Below are 26,446 nucleotides of genomic sequence, written 5' to 3' on the forward strand. Positions count from 1 at the left end.
TATTATTATTATTACTAGCTTTGTCAGAGAACAGTATTTCTCTAGCTCTGGTCTGATAAAACACTGGGGCGGCATGTAGCTTTGTGTCAAGGCGGGGTCGTGTTTCGGAGGACGCACGGCTCTCGACCTTCGCCTCTACCATTAAAATTATAGACTTATCATTTCTTTGTCAGTGGGATAACGTACAAAATCAGCAGGGGATCAAATACTTTTTTCCCTCACTGTATATATACAAACCTGTTCTGAATGGCCCCAGAGTCTGCAACACCCCTAAGCAAGGGGCACCACCAAGCAAGCGGCACCATGAAGACCAAGGAGCTCTCCAAACAGGTCAGGGACAAAGTTGTGGACAAGTACAGATCAGGGTTGGGTTATTTAAAAAAAATCAAAAACGTTGAATATCCCACGGAGCACCATTATAAAAAAATTGAAGGAATATGGCACCACAACAAACCAGCCAAGAGACGGCCGCCCACCAAAACACACGGACCAGGCAAGGAGGGCATTAATCAGAGAGGCAACAAAGAGACCAAAGATAACCCTGAAGGAGATGCAAAGCGCCACAGCGGAGATTGGAGTATCTGTTCATAGGACCACTTTAAGCCGTACACTCCACAGAGCTGGGCTTTACGGAAGAGTGGGCAGAAAAAAGCCATTGCTTAAAGAAAAAAAATAAGCAAACACGTTTGGTGTTCGCCAAAAGGCATGTGGGAGACTACCCAAACATATGGAAGAAGGTACTCTGGTCAGATGAGACTAAAAGTGAGCTTTTTGGCCATCAAGGAAAACGCTATGTCTGGCGCAAACCCAACACCTCTCATCACCCCGAGAACACCATCCCCACAGAGAAACATGGTGGTGGCAGCATCATGCTGTGGGGATGTTTTTCCATCGGCAGGGACTGGGAAACTGGTCAGAATTGAAGGAATGATGGATGGTGCTAAATACAGGGAAATTCTTGAGGGAAACCTGTTTCAGTCTTCCAGAGATTTGAGACTGGGACGGAGGTTCACCTTCCAGCAGGACAATGACCCTAAGCATACTGCTAAAGCAACACTTGAGTGGTTTAAGGGGAAACATTTAAATGCCTTGGAATGGCCTAGTCAAAGGCCAGACCTCAATCCAATTGAGAATCTGTGGTATGACTTAAAGATTGCTGTACACCAGCGGAACCCATCTGGCTTGAAGGAGCTGGAGCAGTTTTGCCTCAATGAATGGGCAAAAATCCCAGTGGCTACATTTTAGTCATTTAGCAGATGCTCTTATCCAGAGCGACTTACAGTTAAGTGAGTGCATACATTTTTCATACTGGCCCCCCGTGGGAAACGAACCCACAACCCTGGCGTTGCAAGTGCCGTGTTCTACCAACTGAGATACAGGGGCTAGACGTGCCAAGCTTATAGAGACATACCCCAAGAGACTTGCAGCTGTAATTGCTGCAAAAGGTGGCTCTACAAAGTATTGACTTTGGGTGGGGGGGGGGGGGGGTGAATAGTTATGCACGCTCAAGTTCTGTTTTTTTGTCTTATTTCTTGTTTGTTTCACAATAAAAAATATTTTGCATCTTCAAAGTGTTATGCATGTTGAGTAAATCAAATGTTTTTTTCAATTCCAGGTTGTAAGGCAACAAAGTAGGAAAAATTCCACAGGGGGCGAATACTTTGGCAAGCCCCTGTATGTGGTTAGCCCCTGTATGTGGTTAGCCCCTGTATGTGGTTAGCCCCTGTATGTGGTTAGCCTGTATGTGGTTAGCCCCTGGTTGTGGTTAGCCCCTGTATGTGGTTAGCCTGTATGTGGTTAGCCCCTGGTTGTGGTTAGCCCCTGGTTGTGGTTAGCCCCTGGTTGTGGTTAGCCCCTGGTTGTGGTTAGCCCCTGGTTGTGGTTAGCCGCTGTATGTGGTTAGCCCCTGGTTGTGGTTAGCCCCTGTATGTGGTTAGCCCCTGGTTGTGGTTAGCCCCTGGTTGTGGTTAGCCCCTGGTTGTGGTTAGCCCCTGTATGTGGTTAGCCCCTGGTTGTGGTTAGCCGCTGTATGTGGTTAGCCCCTGGTTGTGGTTAGCCCCTGTATGTGGTTAGCCCCTGTATGTGGTTAGCCCCTGGTTGTGGTTAGCCCCTGGTTGTGGTTAGCCCCTGTATGTGGTTAGCCCCTGGTTGTGGTTAGCCCCTGGTTGTGGTTAGCCCCTGTATGTGGTTAGCCCCTGTATGTGGTTAGCCCCTGTATGTGGTTAGCCCCTGTATGTGGTTAGCCCCTGTATGTGGTTAGCCCCTGGTTGTGGTTAGCCCCTGTATGTGGTTAGCCCCTGTATGTGGTTAGCCCCTGGTTGTGGTTAGCCCCTGGTTGTGGTTAGCCCCTGGTTGTGGTTAGCCCCTGTATGTGGTTAGCCCCTGTATGTGGTTAGCCCCTGGTTGTGGTTAGCCCCTGTATGTGGTTAGCCCCTGTATGTGGTTAGCCCCTGGTTGTGGTTAGCCCCTGGTTGTGGTTAGCCCCTGGTTGTGGTTAGCCCCTGTATGTGGTTAGCCCCTGGTTGTGGTTAGCCCCTGTATGTGGTTAGCCCCTGGTTGTGGTTAGCCCCTGGTTGTGGTTAGCCCCTGGTTGTGGTTAGCCCCTGTATGTGGTTAGCCCCTGTATGTGGTTAGCCCCTGTATGTGTTGTTAGCCCCTGTATGTGGTTAGCCCCTGTATGTGGTTAGCCCCTGTATGTGGTTAGCCCCTGGTTGTGGTTAGCCCCTGTATGTGGTTAGCCCCTGGTTGTGGTTAGCCCCTGTATGTGGTTAGCCGATACGTAACATTTCCGATTGAGCCGACATATGAATTCTGTCTCCGCTAAAGCAGGATGGAGCCCTTTGTCTAGTTCATGGCAACACGGTCACATTAGAATGGAGCCATTTTTCATTAGATATAATATAAATATACGGAGAGAGAAATAAATGAATAAATCATAAATATAAAAACATACAAGAGGGAGAACAAGGAGGAAAATGTTAAGATTTTATTTACAAAAGTCAATTTTTGTACGTTGTCTTTTTTTTATTAAATTTTTTTGCTTACACAAAGTAAAAAAAACAGCCACAACCAGCCAGTGTACACAGTGTGTCTCAAAATAGCACCCTATTCCCTATGTAGTGCACTATAGGGCACAGGGTGTGATTTGGGACGCAACCCAGCGTGATGTTACCTCCGGTCCAATCCTAACCCAAAACACAGGGAGGAGGAGACAGACGGCACTGACAAAATACAAAACAAAAAGTCCTCTGAAAAAATATTTTAAAAGCTCTGGCGGCAAAAACAAACTCTAGCGATGTCCCGCACGGCACCTCATTCCCTATATAGTGCACTACTTTAGACCAGAGAACGGCACCTCATTCCCTATATAGTGCACTACCGTTGAACAGAGCTCGAAACGGGCCTAGTAGAACACTAAACAGGGAACCATTTTTGGACGCATCCACGGTTGGGGAGTTGTCCTCGTTGGGAAAGTTGGGTGGTTCGTTGGTTGTCTGGGCAATGATGATGATGTTGTTTCCAGACAGAATCTCTGAAGTAGTTGATGACGTCATCACGGAACACGGAACCCCCCACCTGATCTGGAACGCCGGCGGTGACATCATGACGACGTCAGACAGAGCCCCTCCCACCCGGTGATGTCACGGAATGTTGCGCAGTGACGAACGACTCGGTTGTTTCAGGATTCCAACCCCCCCCCCCCCAAATGACCACGACACAGGGCAACTCAAGTCCTTGCAAAGGGGTGTGTGTAGGGTTCACTCCCAAATTAGACCCTATTCCCTACATAGTGCACTACTTTTGACCAGGACCCATTGGGCTTTTCAAGGCTATGGACCCTGGTCAAAAGTAGCGCACTATATAGGGAATATGGTTGACATTTGGGACACATGGGGAGAGGAGATGGGCAATAGTGGCAATAGGGGGGCAACTAAAGGCCAAAGAGGGGTATCTGAGATATTGAGGGGTGGAAGGGTCAGGGGGTATCTGAGATATTGAGGGGTGGAAGGGTCAGGAGGTATCAGAGATATTGAGGGGTGGAAGGGTCAGGAGGTATCTGAGATATTGAGGGGTGGGAGGGTCAAGAGATATCTGAGATATTGAGGGGTGGAAGGGTCAGGGGGTATCTGAGATATTGAGGGGTGGAAGGGTCAGGGGGTATCTGAGATATTGAGGGGTGGAAGGGTCAGGGGGTATCTGAGATATTGAGGGGTGGAAGGGTCAGGGGGTATCTGAGATATTGAGGGGTGGAAGGGTCAGGGGGTATCTGAGATATTGAGGGGTGGAAGGGTCAGGGGGTATCTGAGATATTGAGGGGTGGAAGGGTCAGGGGGTATCAGAGATATTGAGGGGTGGAAGGGTCAGGGGGTATCTGAGATATTGAGGGGTGGAAGGGTCAGGAGGTATCTGAGATATTGAGGGGTGGAAGGGTCAGGGGGTATCTGAGATATTGAGGGGTGGAAGGGTCAGGGGGTATCTGAGATATTGAGGGGTGGAAGGGTCAGGGGGTATCTGAGATATTGAGGGGTGGGAAGGGTCAGGGGGTATCTGAGATATTGAGGGGTGGAAGGGTCAGGGGGTATCTGAGATATTGAGGGGTGTGGGGGTCAGGGGAGGACACTCAATCATCTTCCTCTTCATCTTCATCCTCAGGATCCCTCTTCCTCTTCTCTCCTTTCGCTGGAGAGTCTTCCTCTTCTACAGAAAGAGAGAACATTTAGATATGGACCAAAAAGAATAACGTGTACGGCACTACTTTAACCAGGGCCCACAGGACAAGATATAGGGACTAGGGTGCCATGTAGTGCACTACTTTAACCAGGGCCCATAGGACACCATATAGGGACTAGGGTGCCATGTAGTGCACTACTTTAACCAGGGCCCACAGGACACGATATAGGGACTAGGGTGCCATGTAGTGCACTACTTTAACCAGGGTCCATAGGACACCATATAGGGACTAGGGTGCCATGTAGTGCACTACTTTAACCAGGGCCCACAGGACACGATATAGGGACTAGGGTGCCATGTAGTGCACTACTTTAACCAGGGCCCATAGGACACTATAGGGACTAGGGTGCCATGTAGTGCACTACTTTAACCAGGGCCCACAGGACACTATATAGGGACTAGGGTGCCATGTAGTGTACTACTTTAACCAGGGCCCATAGGACACTATATAGGGACTAGGGTGCCATGTAGTGCACTACTTTAACCAGGGCCCATAGGACACTATATAGGGACTAGGGTGCCATGTAGTGCACTACTTTAACCAGGGCCCAGAGGACACTATATAGGGACTAGGGTGCCATGTAGTGCACTACTTTAACCAGGGCCCACAGGACACCATAGGGACTAGGGTGCCATGTAGTGCACTACTTTAACCAGGGCCCATAGGACACTATATAGGGACTAGGGTGCCATGTAGTGCAGTACTTTAACCAGGGCCCATAGGACACTATAGGGACTAGGGTGCCATGTAGTGCACTACTTTAACCAGGGCCCACAGGACACTATAGGGACTAGGGTGCCATGTAGTGCACTACTTTAACCAGGGCCCATAGGACACTATAGGGACTAGGGTGCCATGTAGTGCACTACTTTAACCAGGGCCCATAGGACACTATATAGGGACTAGGGTGCCATGTAGTGCACTACTTTAACCAGGGCCCATAGGACACTATATAGGGACTAGGGTGCCATGTAGTGCACTGCTTTAACCAGGGCCCATAGGACACTATATAGGGACTAGGGTGCCATGTAGTGCACTACTTTAACCAGGGCCCATAGGACACTATATAGGGACTAGGGTGCCATGTAGTGCACTACTTTAACCAGGGCCCACAGGACACTATATAGGGACTAGGGTGCCATGTAGTGCACTGCTTTAACCAGGGCCCACAGGACACTATATAGGGACTAGGGTGCCATGTAGTGCACTGCTTTAACCAGGGCCCACAGGACACTATATAGGGACTAGGGTGCCATGTAGTGCACTACTTTAACCAGGGCCCACAGGACACTATAGGGACTAGGGTGCCATGTAGTGCACTACTTTAACCAGGGCCCATAGGACACTATAGGGACTAGGGTGCCATGTAGTGCACTACTTTAACCAGGGCCCACAGGACACTATAGGGACTAGGGTGCCATGTAGTGCACTACTTTAACCAGGGCCCATAGGACACTATAGGGACTAGGGTGCCATGTAGTGCACTACTTTAACCAGGGCCCACAGGACACCATAGGGACTAGGGTGCCATGTAGTGCACTACTTTAACCAGGGCCCATAGGACACTATAGGGACTAGGGTGCCATGTAGTGCACTGCTTTAACCAGGGCCCACAGGACACTATAGGGACTAGGGTGCCATGTAGTGCACTGCTTTAACCAGGGCCCATAGGACACTATATAAGGACTAGGGTGCCATGTAGTGCACTACTTTAACCAGGGCCCATAGGACACTATATAGGGACTAGGGTGCCATGTAGTGCACTACTTTAACCAGGGCCCACAGGACACTATAGGGACTAGGGTGCCATGTAGTGCACTACTTTAACCAGGGCCCACAGGACACTATAGGGACTAGGGTGCCATGTAGTGCACTACTTTAACCAGGGCCCATAGGACACTATAGGGACTAGGGTGCCATGTAGTGCACTACTTTAACCAGGGCCCATAGGACACTATAGGGACTAGGGTGCCATGTAGTGCACTACTTTAACCAGGGCCCATAGGACACCATATAGGGACTAGGGTGCCATGTAGTGCACTGCTTTAACCAGGGCCCATAGGACACTATATAGGGACTAGGGTGCCATGTAGTGCACTACTTTAACCAGGGCCCACAGGACACTATAGGGACTAGGGTGCCATGTAGTGCACTACTTTAACCAGGGCCCACAGGACACCATAGGGACTAGGGTGCCATGTAGTGCACTACTTTAACCAGGGCCCATAGGACACTATAGGGACTAGGGTGCCATGTAGTGCACTACTTTAACCAGGGCCCACAGGACACTATATAGGGACTAGGGTGCCATGTAGTGCACTGCTTTAACCAGGGCCCACAGGACACTATATAGGGACTAGGGTGCCATGTAGTGCACTACTTTAACCAGGGCCCACAGGACACTATAGGGACTAGGGTGCCATGTAGTGCACTACTTTAACCAGGGCCCATAGGACACTATATAGGGACTAGGGTGCCATGTAGTGCACTACTTTAACCAGGGCCCACAGGACACTATAGGGACTAGGGTGCCATGTAGTGCACTACTTTAACCAGGGCCCACAGGACACCATAGGGACTAGGGTGCCATGTAGTGCACTACTTTAACCAGGGCCCATAGGACACTATAGGGACTAGGGTGCCATGTAGTGCACTACTTTAACCAGGGCCCACAGGACACCATAGGGACTAGGGTGCCATGTAGTGCACTACTTTAACCAGGGCCCATAGGACACTATAGGGACTAGGGTGCCATGTAGTGCACTGCTTTAACCAGGGCCCATAGGACACTATATAGGGACTAGGGTGCCATGTAGTGCACTACTTTAACCAGGGCCCATAGGACACTATATAGGGACTAGGGTGCCATGTAGTGCACTACTTTAACCAGGGCCCACAGGACACTATATAGGGACTAGGGTGCCATGTAGTGCACTACTTTAACCAGGGCCCATAGGACACTATAGGGACTAGGGTGCCATGTAGTGCACTACTTTAACCAGGGCCCACAGGACACCATAGGGACTAGGGTGCCATGCAGTGCACTACTTTAACCAGGGCCCATAGGACACTATAGGGACTAGGGTGCCATGTAGTGCACTACTTTAACCAGGGCCCATAGGACACTATAGGGACTAGGGTGCCATGTAGTGCACTACTTTAACCAGGGCCCATAGGACACTATAGGGACTAGGGTGCCATGTAGTGCACTACTTTAACCAGGGCCCATAGGACACTATAGGGACTAGGGTGCCATGTAGTGCACTACTTTAACCAGGGCCCACAGGACACTATAGGGACTAGGGTGCCATGTAGTGCACTACTTTAACCAGGGCCCATAGGACACTATAGGGACTAGGGTGCCATGTAGTGCACTACTTTAACCAGGGCCCATAGGACACTATAGGGACTAGGGTGCCATGTAGTGCACTACTTTAACCAGGGCCCACAGGACACTATAGGGACTAGGGTGCCATGTAGTGCACTACTTTAACCAGGGCCCATAGGACACTATAGGGACTAGGGTGCCATGTAGTGCACTACTTTAACCAGGGCCCATAGGACACTATAGGGACTAGGGTGCCATGTAGTGCACTACTTTAACCAGGGCCCACAGGACACTATAGGGACTAGGGTGCCATGTAGTGCACTGCTTTAACCAGGGCCCATAGGACACTATATAGGGACTAGGGTGCCATGTAGTGCACTACTTTAACCAGGGCCCACAGGACACTATATAGGGTACCATTTGGGATCAAAGCCTTCGTGTATGCATGTACAAAGCCAAATTAAACATTTTATGGAAGTTTGGAAACCAGTGCGACCAGACTACACTTGAGATTGTGTATAACGCTACTAACCATCATCTTCTTCTTCTTCTTCATCTTCATCCTCGTCATCATCGACATCTCCGTTCACCTCCCCATCCTAGAGAGAGAAACAGTTAGTACAACGAGCACACGTCGGCAGCGTAGGGTTAGCGGGCTAACTTGTTGATCCCGCTTTGTGGCGTTCACATCAGAAACAATAACTAGGCGCCTGCAATTAGAGAGTTGGCCCAACTTTTTGAATTAGGACTGGGCGATATGGCCAAAATGTCATATTACAATATTTTTCACATTTTTGAAGGTATGATGCCATTTTATGTTTTTGAAGTGTGTAGGGACGTGTTCTTGTTTCTACAGTTTTGCCTCCAGCGCCTTCACAAATCAGCTTTGGGTGTGATTCTGCCTATTATCTACATGTTTTTGAATAATAAAAGTTCCCGTCTGTGCACAAAAATATAAAACGCAACATGTAAAGAGCCGACTAGGTGAAAAATCTGTCGATGTGCCCTTGAGCAAGGCACTTAACCCTAATTGCTGGTGTAAGTCGCTCTGGATAAGAGCGTCTGCTAAATGACTAAAAATGTAAATGTATAGAATTAGAAAACTCTTCAAAATAGGGCTAGGTGGTATACCGTATTTTAGTAAGGACCGGTTTTGGCTTTTTACTTTACCATCTATAACGGTATTTGCTTCTACACTGAACAAAAATATAAAAACGCAACATGTAAAGTGTTTGTCCCATGTTTCACGAGCCCGAAATAAAATATCCCAGAAATTGTCCATTCGCACAAAAAAAGTTTCTCTCAAATTCTGTGCACAAATTTGTTTACATCTCTGTTAGTGAGCATTTCTCCTTTGCCACGATAATCCACCCAACTCAGTAAAATGGTTGAATTTTTGCATTTATATTTTTGTTCAGTATGAATACGCTTTATGGGTAGTTCATGACCCTAGGGTGGCAACACTAACTAATCAATTATAAGTCATTTCAAAATGGGTCTTTCTGAATGTTTTATACTGTTCAATCAAAATCTTTCCCCCAGCATTTTTACACATGTCCTGGACTTTTATCATCATGTCCACACTGTGCCACATCATATGGGAAAAACAATCTAGGACAAGTTAATTGGTGAACTGTTGGAATCATGGAAATAGTATGATTATTCAAATTCTACCGTTGGAATATAGTGGGCAGAACATTGAATACGTTGTTGTTTGACAACAAATGAATAAGCCAGGAAGGAATTATTGACAGGGTAAGAACAAAAAAAAAAGTGTTGGTCAGTGTTTCCAGGTGACCCTAATTAGATGTTACATTCCATGTTTTCTAACCTCATGTAGCTAGCTAGTTAACATATTCATGCTTCTCCAATTCCTCTGATTTAAAAAGATACAGCTGCACAAACATGCTTATCTAAGCCTACAACAGCACCAGGCTGTATTAGCTAGCTAGCTAGGTTTGCTCTGACTCTTGGTACATTTAGCTAGCCAGCTAACTAGCGATTAGCGGCTAACACCATTTATTTTAGCCACAACTTGCTAAGGAAAGACTAACTAGGGATTAGCGGCTAACACTATTTATTTTAGCCACAACTTGCTAAGGAAAGACTAACTAGCAGATAGTAAGATTCAAACTAAGTGTAATTATATAACTATTGTGGAAAGCAGCATGTCACCAACATCTATCTGACCAGTCAGAGAGAACAGCAAGAAAGTGCTTGTGACTCTCCTTCAGTGACAGGGGACAGGGCTTGGAGTGACAAAGTAACTTTTTGGTCCACCAGCCACTGTGGCAGGTAGATTGCAAAAATCGACCAGCTACTCTGATTTATCAGACGACACATTTCATCGCCATAATTATAAAACACAAAATAAAAAAAACTGGTGACCATGCTAAACGTTCCTAAAAACAAAACATATATTAGTAAAAAGTAATAATATATTGCTCAAATTCATAATTTTGTTCCTTTTAACCAAAATAACAGAAGAGACTAAATGTTCAGCTGCCACTAAAGGGGGGGGGGGGGGGGTTACCGTGGTAACGGGCCCACTCGAGTCGGGTCACGTGTTGTGAGATTTTGGGATCTGACTAGTAGTAGACGGCATCTCTTCACTATCAGTTGAAGCAGCAGACAAAAAAAAAAAACGTAAAAAAAAAAAAAAAAAAACGACCTTGTGAACGAAACAATGTAAATAGCCAAGAAACACGAGGACAAAGCCACACTTTGTAGACTTCAGTGAATTAAACCAACTTTTATGGCCGCGCCTCCAAAAATGAATCAATCAGCACAAAGCCCCCTAGCCAGGCAGTGTCGCTGCGCAAGGTGGGTTATAGATTTGGATTTATTTGTGCGATTAGCAGCTATGAAACAAAATGGCTGAAATACTTTGAAAAACAGCTACTAAAGCATTTTCCTTGACTTTTTACTCTATATATTTTTTTAAAATTGCAAAAAAAAAAATGGAACATTTCTGGGATCTTTTATTTCATCCCATGAAACATGTGACCAAGACTGTACATGTTGCGTTTAATATTTTTGTTCAGTGTAGAAGTAAATACCGTTATAGATGGTAAAGTAAAAAGCCAAAACCGGTCCTTACTAAAATACGGTATACCACCTAGCCCTATTCTGAAGAGTTCTCTAATTCTATACATTTTAGTCATTTAGACCTTTCGGTTACTGGCACAACGCTCTTAACCACTAAGCTACCTGCCGCCCCATACATTCAGTTATATAGCATTGTTTAAAATCAGGGGTGTCAAACTCATTTTGTCTCAGGGTTATAGTCGCTCGCCCTCTTCATTACCGTAATTATTAGAAGAGCTGGACACAGTCAAGTAACTGTACGAATGTAGGTCCATTATTTCTACGCAGTTTCGATTTGGGCCATATCTTTGGACACCCCTGGTTTAAAAATATTCCCCATGTAATGCTGATGAGGCGCCAACATGGCTGCCAAAGAACGTTGTAGTGTCACGTTAATGCATCGTAACTAGGGGTGTAACGATCCATCTACTACATCGATGTATCGATTTATATTCCTATGATCCAACTACATCGATCTGTGCTCGGCGAGTTGGCCTTTTGGACAACATATATCGATCTAACATCGTTTTAAAATGTAATAAATCGATTGTATCGATACTAGGAAATAACCCATTGGATTTAAGCACGTCAGACTTTATATGGATGTTTTTTCTTAGCACTTTTAATGATAAAGGCTTTAAACATTACTCGATTCAGTCTGCCTATCCGTGACGTCATCGCGCCAGCAGCAGCGCAAAGGCGCCAAGACAACAAAACATAGCATGGCGGACGACAGAGGAGAAGCCGACGAGCGAGAAATTATCAAGCCACCATTGCGGTCCTTACAAGAAACAGGAATCTAGGAAACTTCACCTGCACTGTCCAGTATCCAGGTATTTATTTCAGTCACACTGGTTGAATTTTTGGCTAAAAGGTTACTGAATCGATTTCAAGTCACTGAATCGTTTCGGATCGTTCTAAATGAACCAATATCGTCCTTGAATTGTATCGACAACCACGAATCGTGATACAAATCGAATCGTTAAAACGAATCGTTACACCCCTAATCGTAACGCATGTTCCGACTCTCTGAACAATGGGTGGCATCATTCTCATATTCTCGGATTCAAGACATCAACAGCCTATATTACCTATTATCACTGTAACAAATCAGTCAATCAATACTGTTATTGTTTCAATTAGGACATTGGTAAGAAAACGTGTAATAAGTTAGTGTTCACCTATTAAAAAAAAGTGGAAGCAGATGGTCCATTCGGAAAGTATTCAGACCCCTTGACTTTTTCCGCATTTTGTTACATTACAGCCTTATTCTAAAACTGATTAAATTGTATTTTTTCCCTCAATCTACACACAATACATTTACATTTAAGTCAATACCCCATAATGACAAAGCAAAAAACGGTTTAAATGTTTTTATTTATATATCTATATCTATCAACAAAGGTACTGAGTAGAGGGTCTGAATACTTATGTAAATGTAATATATCACATTTACATAAGTATTCAGACCCTTTACTCAGTACCTTTGTTGAAGCACCTTTGGCAGCAATTACAGCCTCAAGTCTTCTTGGGTATGACGCTACAAGCTTGGCACACCTGTATTTGGGGAGTTTCTCCCATTCAAACTCCAAGCGGGCTGTCATGTGCCTTTTACTGAGGAGTGGCTTCCGTCTGTCCACTCTATCATAAAGGCCTGATTGGTGGAGTGCTGCAGAGATGGTTGTCCTTCTGGAAGGTTCTCCCATCTCCACAGAGGAACTCTGGAGCTCTGTCAGAGTGACCATCGGGTTATTGGTCACCTCCCTGACCAAGGCCCTTCTCCCCCGATTGCTCAGTTTGGCCGGGCGGCCAGCTCTAGGAAGAGTCTTGGTGGTTCCAAACTTCTTCCATTTAAGAATGATGGAGGCCACAGTGTTCTTGGGGACCTTCAATGCTGCAGACATGTTTTGGTACCCTTCTCCAGATCTGTGCTTCGACACAATCCTGTCTCGGAGCTCTATGGACAATTCCTTCGTGGCTTGTTTTTTGCTCTGACATGCACTGTCAACTGTGGGACCTTATATAGACAGGTGTGTGCCTTTCCAAATCATGTCCAATCAATTGAATTTACCACAGGTGGACTCCAATCAAGTTGTAGAAACATCTCAAGGAAGATCAATGGAAACAGGATGCACCTGAGCTCAATTTCAAGGGTCTGAATACTCATGTAAGTAAGGTATTTGATTTTGTCTAATATTTGTAATACATTTGCAAAAAACCTGTTTTCGTCATTATGGGGTATTGTGCGTAGATTGAGGAATTTTTATTTTACTTAATCCATTTTAGAATAAGGCTGTAACGTAACAAAATGTGGAAAAAGTCAAGGGGTCTATTCAGTTAGTAATAAGCTTTTTATTGTGCTAAACATGTAACATACGTGTATTCAACATGACATCTGTGTTCTTACCTCTCCACTCTCTCCACTGTCATCATCTTCCTCTGCAACGACCTCTTCGTCATCCTCTTCCTCCTCCTCTTCAGACTCTCCCTCCTCCACCTCTGTTCCACAGGACAGAGACAACATTAGACTCTTCCTCCTCTCTACAGGACAGACCAGAGACAACAGACTCTTCCTCCTCCCTACAGGAAATACCAGAGACAACAGACTCTTCCTCCTCTCTACAGGACAGACCAGAGACAACAGACTCTTCCTCCTCTCTACAGGACAGACCAGAGACAACATTAGACTCTTCCTCCTCTCTACAGGAAATACCAGAGACAACAGACTCTTCCTCCTCCCTACAGGACAGACCAGAGACAACATTAGACTCTTCCTCCTCTCTACAGGACAGAGACAACATTAGACTCTTCCTCCTCTCTACAGGACAGACCAGAGACAACAGACTCTTCCTCCTCTCTACAGGACAGACCAGAGACAACAGACTCTTCCTCCTCCCTACAGGACAGACCAGAGACAACATTAGACTCTTCCTCCTCTCTACAGGACAGAGACAACATTAGACTCTTCCTCCTCTCTACAGGACAGACCAGAGACAACATTAGACTCTTCCTCCTCCCTACAGGACAGACCAGAGACAACATTAGACTCTTCCTCCTCTCTACAGGACAGACCAGAGACAACAGACTCTTCCTCCTCCCTACAGGACAGACCAGAGACAACATTAGACTCTTCCTCCTCTCTACAGGACAGAGACAACATTAGACTCTTCCTCCTCTCTACAGGACAGACCAGAGACAACATTAGACTCTTCCTCCTCTCTACAGGACAGACCAGAGACAACATTAGACTCTTCCTCCTCTCTACAGGATAGACCAGAGACAACATTAGACTCTTCCTCCTCTCTACAGGACAGACCAGAGACAACATTAGACTCTTCCTCCTCTCTACAGGACAGACCAGAGACAACAGACTCTTCCTCCTCTCTACAGGACAGACCAGAGACAACAGACTCTTCCTCCTCCCTACAGGAAATACCAGAGACAACAGACTCTTCCTCCTCTCTACAGGACAGACCAGAGACGACAACAGCTCTGTCAAGTGCCATTTCAATTAGTTCGGTACATCTGATTGGCCACCCTATACCCTGGTCTGGCGTCTCATTGGCCGTATTTTTATTTATTTATTTTGGAATGTCAATGTTAAAATCCAATTTTAAAAACACCAGGAAATCTGCGGCACGCTTAATAAAAGACACACAGGATTGTATCCCAACGTAAAGCAGGTTTGAAATGATTGTTTTAGTAAATTACTGTATCTTTTTGGCCTTCTTGCAGTTCATTTGCAGTCTACAAATGATTTATAATTATGTTCCGGCCCCCTGACCATCTGCTCAAGAAAAACAGGCCCGGGCTGAATCTAGTTGATGATCCCTGCCCTATATAATGTAGTACAATGTATATAATGTAGTATAATGTATATAATGTAGTACAATGTATATCATGTATTATAATGTAGTACAATGTATTATAATGTAGTACAATGTATATAATGTAGTATAATGTATATAATGTAGTATAATGTATATAATGTAGTATAATAGGGTGGTTCTCTGTAGCTCAGCTGGTAGAGCACGGCGCTTGTAACGCCAGGGTAGTGGGTTCGATCCCCGGGACCACCCATACACAAAAATGTATGCACGCATGACTGTAAATCGCTTTGGATAAAAGCGTCTGCTAAATGGCATATTATTATTATTATTATTATATATAATGTAGTACTGGTCACGGCCATGAGGGAATTCTTCACCTTCATACAGAATAAACCTAAAATAAATAACATTCATAATAAACCAGATCCATTCATCTGCCTAGCCAGAGACACCGTGACCAGGTCCATCTGCCTAGCCAGAGACACCGTGACCAGGTCCATCTGCCTAGCCAGAGACACCGTGACCATGTCCATCTGCCTAGCCAGAGAGACACCGTGACCATGTCCATCTGCCTAGCCAGAGAGACACCGTGACCAGGTCCATCTGCCTAGCCAGAGACACCGTGACCATGTCCATCTGCCTAGCCAGAGAGACACCGTGACCAGGTCCATCTGCCTAGCCAGAGACACCGTGACCATGTCCATCTGCCTAGCCAGAGACACCGTGAGCCAGAGAGACACCGTGACCATGTCCATCTGCCTAGCCAGAGACACCGTGACCAGGTCCATCTGCCTAGCCAGAGACACCGTGACCATGTCCATCTGCCTAGCCAGAGACACCGTGACCATGTCCATCTGCCTAGCCAGAGACACTGTGACCAGGTCCATCTGCCTAGCCAGAGACACCGTGACCAGGTCCATCTGCCTAGCCAGAGACACCGTGACCATGTCCATCTGCCTAGCCAGAGACACCGTGACCATGTCCATCTGCCTAGCCAGAGACACCGTGAGCCAGAGAGACACCGTGACCATGTCCATCTGCCTAGCCAGAGACACCGTGACCAGGTCCATCTGCCTAGCCAGAGACACCGTGACCATGTCCATCTGCCTAGCCAGAGACACCGTGACCAGGTCCATCTGCCTAGCCAGAGACACCGTGACCATGTCCATCTGCCTAGCCAGAGACACCGTGACCATGTCCATCTGCCTAGCCAGAGACACCGTGACCAGGTCCATCTGCCTAGCCAGAGACACCGTGAGCCTAGCCAGAGAGACACCGTGACCATGTCCATCTGCCTAGCCAGAGACACCGTGACCATGTCCATCTGCCTAGCCAGAGACACCGTGACCATGTCCATCTGCCTAGCCAGAGACACCGTGACCATGTCCATCTGCCTATTCAGAGACACCGTGACCAGGTCCATCTGCCTAGCCAGAGACACCGTGACCATGTCCATCTGCCTAGCCAGAGACACCGTGACCAGGTCCATCTGCCTAGCCAGAGACACCGTGACCAGGTCCATCTGCCTAGCCAGAGACACCGTGACCATGTCCATCTGCCTAGCCAGAGACACCGTGACCATGTCCATCTGCCTAGCCAGAGAGACACCGTGACCAGGTCCATCTGCCTAGCCAGAGACACCGTGACCATGTCCATCTGCCTAGCCAGAGAGACACCGTGACCATGTCCATCTGCCTAGCCAGAGACACCGTGACCATGTCCATCTGCCTAGCCAGAGACACTGTGACCAGGTCCATCTGCCTAGCCAGAGACACCGTGACCAGGTCCATCTGCCTAGCCAGAGACACCGTGACCATGTCCATCTGCCTAGCCAGAGACACCGTGACCATGTCCATCTGCCTAGCCAGAGACACCGTGAGCCAGAGAGACACCGTGACCATGTCCATCTGCCTAGCCAGAGACACCGTGACCAGGTCCATCTGCCTAGCCAGAGACACCGTGACCATGTCCATCTGCCTAGCCAGAGACACCGTGACCAGGTCCATCTGCCTAGCCAGAGACACCGTGACCATGTCCATCTGCCTAGCCAGAGACACCGTGACCAGGTCCATCTGCCTAGCCAGAGACACCGTGACCAGGTCCATCTGCCTAGCCAGAGACACCGTGAGCCTAGCCAGAGAGACACCGTGACCATGTCCATCTGCCTAGCCAGAGACACCGTGACCATGTCCATCTGCCTAGCCAGAGACACCGTGACCATGTCCATCTGCCTAGCCAGAGACACCGTGACCATGTCCATCTGCCTATTCAGAGACACCGTGACCAGGTCCATCTGCCTAGCCAGAGACACCGTGACCATGTCCATCTGCCTAGCCAGAGACACCGTGACCAGGTCCATCTGCCTAGCCAGAGACACCGTGACCAGGTCCATCTGCCTAGCCAGAGACACCGTGACCATGTCCATCTGCCTAGCCAGAGACACCGTGACCATGTCCATCTGCCTAGCCAGAGAGACACCGTGACCAGGTCCATCTGCCTAGCCAGAGACACCGTGACCAGGTCCATCTGCCTAGCCAGAGACACCGTGACCAGGTCCATCTGCCTAGCCAGAGAGACACCGTGACCAGGTCCATCTGCCTAGCCAGAGACACCGTGACCAGGTCCATCTGCCTAGCCAGAGACACCGTGAGCCTAGCCAGAGAGACACCGTGACCATGTCCATCTGCCTAGCCAGAGACACCGTGACCATGTCCATCTGCCTAGCCAGAGACACCGTGACCATGTCCATCTGCCTAGCCAGAGACACCGTGACCATGTCCATCTGCCTATTCAGAGACACCGTGACCAGGTCCATCTGCCTAGCCAGAGACACCGTGACCATGTCCATCTGCCTAGCCAGAGACACCGTGACCAGGTCCATCTGCCTAGCCAGAGACACCGTGACCAGGTCCATCTGCCTAGCCAGAGACACCGTGACCATGTCCATCTGCCTAGCCAGAGACACCGTGACCATGTCCATCTGCCTAGCCAGAGAGACACCGTGACCAGGTCCATCTGCCTAGCCAGAGACACCGTGACCATGTCCATCTGCCTAGCCAGAGAGACACCGTGACCATGTCCATCTGCCTAGCCAGAGACACCGTGACCATGTCCATCTGCCTAGCCAGAGACACTGTGACCAGGTCCATCTGCCTAGCCAGAGACACCGTGACCAGGTCCATCTGCCTAGCCAGAGACACCGTGACCATGTCCATCTGCCTAGCCAGAGACACCGTGACCATGTCCATCTGCCTAGCCAGAGACACCGTGAGCCAGAGAGACACCGTGACCATGTCCATCTGCCTAGCCAGAGACACCGTGACCAGGTCCATCTGCCTAGCCAGAGACACCGTGACCATGTCCATCTGCCTAGCCAGAGACACCGTGACCAGGTCCATCTGCCTAGCCAGAGACACCGTGACCATGTCCATCTGCCTAGCCAGAGACACCGTGACCAGGTCCATCTGCCTAGCCAGAGACACCGTGAGCCTAGCCAGAGAGACACCGTGACCATGTCCATCTGCCTAGCCAGAGACACCGTGACCATGTCCATCTGCCTAGCCAGAGACACCGTGACCATGTCCATCTGCCTAGCCAGAGACACCGTGACCATGTCCATCTGCCTATTCAGAGACACCGTGACCAGGTCCATCTGCCTAGCCAGAGACACCGTGACCATGTCCATCTGCCTAGCCAGAGACACTGTGACCAGGTCCATCTGCCTAGCCAGAGACACCGTGACCAGGTCCATCTGCCTAGCCAGAGACACCGTGACCATGTCCATCTGCCTAGCCAGAGACACCGTGACCATGTCCATCTGCCTAGCCAGAGAGACACCGTGACCAGGTCCATCTGCCTAGCCAGAGACACCGTGACCAGGTCCATCTGCCTAGCCAGAGACACCGTGACCATGTCCATCTGCCTAGCCAGAGAGACACCGTGACCATGTCCATCTGCCTAGCCAGAGACACCGTGACCAGGTCCATCTGCCTAGCCAGAGAGACACCGTGACCAGGTCCATCTGCCTAGCCAGAGACACCGTGACCAGGTCCATCTGCCTAGCCAGAGACACCGTGAGCCTAGCCAGAGAGACACCGTGACCATGTCCATCTGCCTAGCCAGAGACACCGTGACCAGGTCCATCTGCCTAGCCAGAGACACCGTGACCAGGTCCATCTGCCTAGCCAGAGACACCGTGACCATGTCCATCTGCCTAGCCAGAGACACCGTGACCATGTCCATCTGCCTAGCCAGAGAGACACCGTGACCAGGTCCATCTGCCTAGCCAGAGACACCGTGACCATGTCCATCTGCCTAGCCAGAGAGACACCGTGACCATGTCCATCTGCCTAGCCAGAGACACCGTGACCATGTCCATCTGCCTAGCCAGAGACACCGTGACCAGGTCCATCTGCCTAGCCAGAGACACCGTGACCATGTCCATCTGCCTAGCCAGAGACACTGTGACCAGGTCCATTTCTGCAGACACTAATTACAGAAACTAACTATTACACAGTGTCCCTTGATGTTATTATTATTCTGCTCATTTGTCAACTTCGCGGTTGGTGTTTCTTTAAGATTTTTGGGGAAAGGGATACCTAGTCAGTCGCACAACTAAATGCATTCACCCGAAATGTGTCTTCCGCATTTAATCCAACCCCTCTGAATCAGAGAGGTGCGGGGGGGGGGGGGGGGGGCTGCCTTAATAGACGTCCACGTCATCAGGGCCCAGGGAACAGTTGTTGTTGGTGGTTAACTGCCTTGCTCAAGGGCAGAACGACAGTCGTCGTCCGACTTGCAAGCTCGGGGATTCAAACCAGCAGACCTTTCGGTTACTGACCCAACGCTCTCAACCGCTAGGCTACCCGCCGCCCCATAAGTTCCCCTCTCAGCACGTCTCACCTTCATCATCATCGTCGTCGTCGACCCCGTCTCCCTCGCCGTCCGAGTCGGAGGCCTCGCAGTCTTCGATATCGTAGCCATCCAGGTACGTGAGCTGTGGGAGGAGCTTGAAGATGCTCTCTCTGTAGTCTCCCAGATTGGTGACCTCACAGTTAAACAGGTCCAGGGACTTCAGTACGGGAAGCTTTTTCTAATGAGGGAGGGGATTTAACACTGTTATAGCTGGAAATAACACTCACGTACAGCGATAAACAGGTTTAGGGCGGGGGTATAAATAAAGCTATAAAATGCTGTATTCACAGTTATAAATCTTAAGCGCTATGACAGTCTTATTCCAAGCTATAAGCGGTTATAACCAGTCAAATTCCCAGCCATTAGTCTTATTCACAGCTACAACGATCATATTCCGTAACAGTCCCAACACCCACCAGTGGTCTTTATTCCGTAACAGTCCTAACACCCACCAGTGGTCTTTATTCCGTAACAGTCCTAACACCCACCAGTGGTCTTTATTCCGTAACAGTCCTAACACCCACCAGTGGTCTTTATCCAGTAACAGTCCTAACACCCACCAGTGGTCTTTATCCAGTAACAGTCCTAACACCCACCAGTGGTTCCAGTGTGCTGATGTCCTTGAACTTGTTCCCAGAGAGGTTGAGGTGTGTGAGGTTGACCAGCCGCTCAGCCAGCACCTCCAGACCACCGGATATCCTGTTGTCACTCAGCTCCAGCTGCGGGACAGGGAGGAAACATTAATATCATCTATTTTTTCAGTCTGTGGGAGCAGAAGTTTATTGTTTGTGTAGTGTGACAAGGTGAAAGCTATACTTTGTTATGACTGTTAATTATGCATTTTAACCGTTAAAAGGAAATACAGATTATTATGACGCTCTATGACAATGTACACTATTCTATTGGTGCCCGTTTTCCCCAAAGGCCTACTAGTTCAATGAGACATTTAAATTACTGAAAATGTTACCGGATTAAACAAAAACTGTTTTAAGTGAGAAGTTCAGCTGGGCTGAAGCCAAAACAAGGAAATGCACATGCACACAAGGCCCACGGGTTTCCCCATGTTAAAAAATAAAATCCCCTTCTACAGTAGTTACCGGTTGGTTTACTGTGACGCAACAGTACTTGAAAACAGCAGTGTGGCCCTGCACGCTGGCTTGCTACCTTCCCCCCAGTTTGGTATGTTTGAGATGGATATGAGTCCTGACCAAAAGTAGTGCACTATAATATAAATAGGATACCATTTTGGGGACACATCCATAGCAGCTCTACCTTTTTTAATTTCCCCAGTTTGGGTATGTTTGAGACGTCGATGAGGCCGACGTTGATGAGACTCAACAGTTCCAGGTTCTCAAAGTCCTCCGTTATGCCCTCCATCTTCCCCTCGTTCGACCGACAGTTATCCAGGACCAGCTCCTGAACCTGGGAGAGAAGGACAAGGAGAGAAACAGGGGTAGGAAGAAAGAAAGAGCGAGAGAGTTGAAAGAAAAGTTTGTTTCAGTAGTAGTTATTTTGAATATTTTACACGTGTTTCTATATATATATATATATATTTTTTTTTTTTATAAAGTGCAAATGAAAAAAATGCTTTTGTGTTTCGAATTTGTGTTATTTGGCCCCTGAAAAGTAGCCATGTTTAGAAGCCGAACTGTTTGTAAACTGCTAGTGTGGGGACTCGATTAATCTCCCCCGGACAGCCGTGTTTTGCACCAGTGAAATTTGATTGCATGCGTTTTGGAACAGAGCTGCCTCTCGGCGTGAGCCCCAAGTTCCCCGTTCAAAGGTCGAGTCAAAACATGGAGTCATGAGAAGGATTCTGTGTTCACACACACAAAAAAATATTGCTTTTGATAACTCTGACTTCCCAATTAAAACTACTTAGAATATTCAAAAGAGTGTATGGAAAAGTGATGTACGTTTTTGGACGATGCAGCATTTTGCCAACATGACCGAGCGGCGCAGATTACTGTTCCGATTAGAGACGGGCGCTCCTCCCTCACCGTTTTTTGCCAGTTCACGTCAACGGCCATAGTCCGGTGCACCGCGGCTCAGCATAATCGAGTCAGCCCAATGTTACCTAGCTAGCTAACGAACATAGCAAAGTTACGTTGCTAGCTAGCTAACTAACGGTCTTTAACCGGTTAAAAGTGTACCCAAACGGTTCATGTCTGTGTACATTTACTATCGTTTCACAATAGGCGATATTCGTAGCTATAATTTGTCAAATGATCTGATGATTCGCTTTCTTGGTAGCTAGCTAGTTAGCCAACGTGCTAGATACGCGCCCTACACGTTGAGTTCTCAAAAAAATGGCTACCGCTAAAACGGCTAACGTAATGCTAGCTAGCTTTCGCAGTGATGTTCAGTGTGCTGGCCTTTACTTTGATAGTAAGTCTGATTGTTACAAAATATACATCTGTGGGAGAAGAAGAAAAAAAAACTGCAGCAGATGCTAACATACAAAATAAAAACCGTATTTTTATTTGTGTGATAGTAGTTAACCGTTTTCCTGTTTACCTCACGAGTCCAGTTTGACTAAAGTGATTCGGCTAAAAGTGAACGTAGATCGCTAAACTAGCGCTCTAAACCAATGCACCACATAGCATTAGCTAGCTAGTTTACAAGATACATATTTATCTCATGAGAATTGAGTTTGAGAAAAACGTAGTGGTAAAGAAGATCGATTTCTAGCAGCAGGCTTGTGCTTTCTGAGAGGACAACCCCATGTGCTCGCCATGACTTCCACACAGTAAACTTTGGTGTCGCATGTTAAAAGATAGCCGCTGTTGGGTAGATCTAGCAACAAAAAAATATATATATACTTACATCTGACGGCGTCCTATTTCTCAGTTCTAGGTGAATTCTCTTCTTCATGTCCATTTCCCCCACCTCTTCTCTCTCTCTCGGATCTGGTTGGAACGGTTCTCGGTTTCTTTCAGCCTGCTAGCTACGGTCGGCGCTCTGAAGCGAAAAGAGAGCGCTGAAGTCGGAAAGTGGGTCAAATGTGAATGATCTTGTTTGCGCAGAGTGGAAACGGGAGGGAAACGAAATACTCGACAGCGCCTCCCGTGTGGCCGCGTTGCCACACTGCAGTCAAACTGGCAACAACGCATTGACCTATTGACGAACTACGGATGCGCCCCCTAGCGTTGGGGGACCCTAACGTCGTTGGACCAAGACAACCAACCAATTACACAGTGGGAGGGAAAAAAAGTACCCAAATTGTCATACTTGAGTAAAGGTAAAGATACCTTAATAGAAAATTACTCAAGTAAATTGGAAAGTCACCCAGTAAAATACTACTTGAGTAAAAGTCTAAAAGTATTTGGTTTTAAATATACTTAAGTATCAAAAGTAAATGTAATTGCTAAAATATACTTAAGTATTGAAAGTAAAAGTAAAAGTATAAATAATTTCAAATTAATTTCAAACCAGATAGCACCATTTTTTTCTTCTTCTATTTACCAATAACCAGGGGCATACTCCAATACTCAGACATAATTTACAAACGAAACATTTGTGTTTAGTGAGTGCGCCAGGTCTGAGGCAGTACTGTCATGGTCAAAAGTTTTGAGAATGACACAAGTATTGGTCTTCACAAAGTTCGCTGCTTCAGTGATATGATATATTTTTGTCAGATGTTACTATGGTATACTGAAGTATAATTACAAGCATTCCATAAGTGTCAAAGGCTTTTATTGACAATTACATTAAGTTTATGCAAAGAGTCAATATTTGCAGTGTTGACCCTTCTTTTTCAAGACCTCTGCAATCTGCCCTGGCATGCTGTCAATTAACTTCTGGGCCACATCCTGACTGATGGCAGCCCATTCTTGCATAATCAATGCTTGGAGTTTGTCAGAATTTGTGGGTTTTTGTTTGTCCACCTGCCTCTTGAGGATCGACCACAAGTTCTCAATGGGATTAAGGTCTGGGGAGTTTCCTGGCCATGGACCCAAAATTTCGACGTTTTGTTCCCCGAGCCACTTAGTTATCACTTTTGCCTTATGGCAAGGTGCTCCATCATGCTGGAAAAGGCATTGGTCGTCACCAAACTGTTCTTGGATGGTTGGGAGAAGTTGCTCTCGGAGGATGTGTTGGTACCATTCTTTATTCATGGCTGTGTTCTTAGGCAAAATTGTGAGTGAGCCCACTCCCTTGGCTGAGAAGCAACCCCACACATGAATGGTCTCAGGATGCTTTACTGTTGGCATGACACAGGACTGATGGTAGCGCTCACCTTGTCTTCTCCGGACAAGGTGTTTTCCGGATGCCCCAAACAATCGGAAATGGGATTCCTCAGCAGTCCAATCCCTGTACCTTTTGCAGAATATCAGTCTGTCCCTGATGTTTTTCCTGGAGAGAAGTGGCTTCTTTGCTGCCCTTCTTGACACCAGGCCATCCTCCAAAAGTCTTCGCCTCACTGTGCTTGCAGATGCTCTCACACCTGCCTGCTGCCATTCCTGAGCCAGCTCTGCACTGGTGGTGCCCCGATCCCGCAGCTGAATCAACTTTAGGAGACGGTCCTGGCGCTTGGGCGCCCTGACGCCTTCTTCACAACAATTGAACCTCTCTCCTTGAAGTACTTGATGATCCGATAAATGGTTGATTTAGGTGCAATCTTACTAGCAGCAATATCATTGCCTGTGAAGCCCTTTTTGTGAAAAGCAATGATGACGGCATGTGTTTCCTTGCAGGTAACCATGGTTAACAGAGGAAGAACAATGATTTCAAGCACCACACTCCTTTTAAAGCTTCCAGTCTGTTATTCTAACTCAATCAGCATGACAGAGTGATCTCCAGCCTTGTCCTCATCAACACTCTCACCTGTGTTAACGAGAGAATCACTGACAGCTGGTCCTTTTGTGGCAGGGCTGAAATGCAGTGGAAATGTTTCTTTGGGATTAAGTTCATTTTCATGGCAAAGAGGGACTTTGCAATTAATTGCAATTCATCTGATCACTCTTCATGACATTCTGGAGTATATGCAAATTGCCATCATCAGAACTGAGGCAGCAGACTTTGTGAAAATTAGTATTTGTGTCATTCTCAAAACTTTTGACCACGACTGTAGATGACCAAGGATGTTCTCTTGATAAGTGCGTGATTTTTACCATTTTCCTGTCCTGTTAACCATTCAAAATGTAACGAGTACTTTTGGGTGTCAGGGAAATGTATGGAGTAAAAAGTACATTATTTTGTCTTTAGGAATGTAGTGAAGTAAAAGTAAAAGTAGTCCAAAATATAAATAGTAAAGTACAGATACCACAAAAAACTACTTAAGTACTTTAAACCACTGCCAATACACAGACTCCCGATCTTGAGCGTTATTATTATTACTGTAGAAATTAAATCGAAGATAATTCTCTCATTTCAAGTTCTTTGTTGCCAGCAATGTTGATGTAATATCAGTTGTTACCACACGGTGGCAGTGTTGCTGTCGCATTTGCTTGGCTGTGGACTTCTCAGGCCTTGAGTTCCAAAGTACAATAGCCTACTGTGGACATTTCTGTTGGAGTTGGAACCATCTCCAGTTCTATGGGATGACACTGTGATATGAAACCATTTTGGCTTTGATGTTCCACTATTCTGATTCGGAAATATTCACCAGCACTGGAGTTCTAAGCCATTTCTTCACACCTTTTACTTTTCAAAGTCTCTTTTTGTACCCTGAAATCCCATTCGTTGTGCATTACTGTAGCCTACTATTGTTTATTGCCGCTGTTACTGGTTTTAAAGCTGCAGTCCGTGAATTCAAAACAACATTTTAAGTGAGCTTAAGAAAGACACTAAGAGCACCGGTCCAGTTTTTTGTGTCATAGTGTTTATTTGAACAAGTCACATAATTATACTGTATTCATCATCTCACGACAGACACGTTCAGAACATGGGGTGGTGCTCCAACACAGGAACAGCAACGTCAACACCCGTCTATCCCTCCTCTATCCTACCCCACCCTTCCTCCTCTCTATCAAAATCCTGATTGATACAACAGGCAGATATACTGTGCGCACACACACACACACACACACACACACACAGGGTGGAAACCACGGAATTAGAATTCTAATTCTAGAATCCTAATTCATTCTAATTCTATGGTGGAACACAAACCAACACAGATAGAGTCTGTACAGTCCTCACTGAGGCTAATAACATGCTTATGTACCATAGCAGCTCAAATACCTCAATACAAATAAATAGTTGAATAAATAAAACAAATCAAAACCACCACAGCAGGAAATCGTGGGTTACAGTTCATCTAAAATGGCACCCCACCTCCTACACAGTACACTACTTTCAACTAGTACTGCAGAGAGAATATTTTTTTATTTTTTTTATTTCACCTTTATTTAACCAGGTAAACCAGTTGAGAACAAGTTCTCATTTACAACTGCGACCTGGCCAAGATAAAGCATAGCAGTGCGATAAAAACAAACACAGAGTTTGATTTCATGACAGCTGGATTGCCTTGGACAACCCCAAAAGGTGCAGCTATACTCCCTAGCAGGCGTTCTGCTGTCCTTTCTTCGTCCTGAACACTACCTGGTCTCT

The 26,446-nt window shown here is 46.9% G+C and overlaps 1 protein-coding gene across 3 annotated transcripts; it reads right to left on the minus strand.

Annotated features, from left to right (window-relative positions):
• Positions 1-2,971: 2,971 nt before the first annotated feature.
• Positions 2,972-22,895, minus strand: LOC311112907 (acidic leucine-rich nuclear phosphoprotein 32 family member D-like). 3 transcript variants are annotated; one of them, XR_014610933.1, is made up of 8 exons: positions 22,718-22,895; positions 21,164-21,313; positions 20,488-20,610; positions 19,880-20,069; positions 13,555-13,646; positions 8,593-8,659; positions 3,356-4,695; positions 2,972-3,311 (listed from the first exon to the last, which is right to left on the minus strand). XR_014610933.1 is itself a non-coding variant. In XM_084156046.1 (7 exons), exons 1-7 carry the CDS (start codon positions 22,769-22,771, stop codon positions 4,622-4,624), a joined length of 753 nt encoding a protein of 250 aa, XP_084012172.1. In that variant the 5' UTR covers positions 22,772-22,894; the 3' UTR covers positions 2,972-4,621. The 3 variants fall into 3 exon arrangements, 1 of the variants encoding a protein (XP_084012172.1); XR_014610934.1 differs by having other exon boundaries at positions 3,356-4,698; positions 22,718-22,894; XM_084156046.1 differs by having other exon boundaries at positions 2,972-4,698; positions 22,718-22,894.
• Positions 22,896-26,446: the final 3,551 nt, after the last annotated feature.

The sequence above is a fragment of the Coregonus lavaretus genome, assembly GCF_964263955.1.
Source record: "Coregonus lavaretus genome assembly, chromosome: 39".
NCBI lineage: Eukaryota > Metazoa > Chordata > Actinopteri > Salmoniformes > Salmonidae > Coregonus > Coregonus lavaretus.

Bases quoted from the DNA above. Each gene is read 5' to 3' on its own strand.
- LOC311112907 (XM_084156046.1), bottom strand. From the start codon at position 22,771: ATGGACATGAAGAAGAGAATTCACCTAGAACTGAGAAATAGGACGCCG. The intron at 13,647-19,879 runs GTGAGACGTGCT...CCTGTGGAACAG, and splicing joins CGACGACGATGATGATGAAG to AGGTGGAGGAGGGAGAGTCT. The intron at 4,699-8,592 runs GTTAGTAGCGTT...CTCTTTCTGTAG, and splicing joins AGAAGAAGAAGAAGATGATG to AAGAGGAAGACTCTCCAGCG.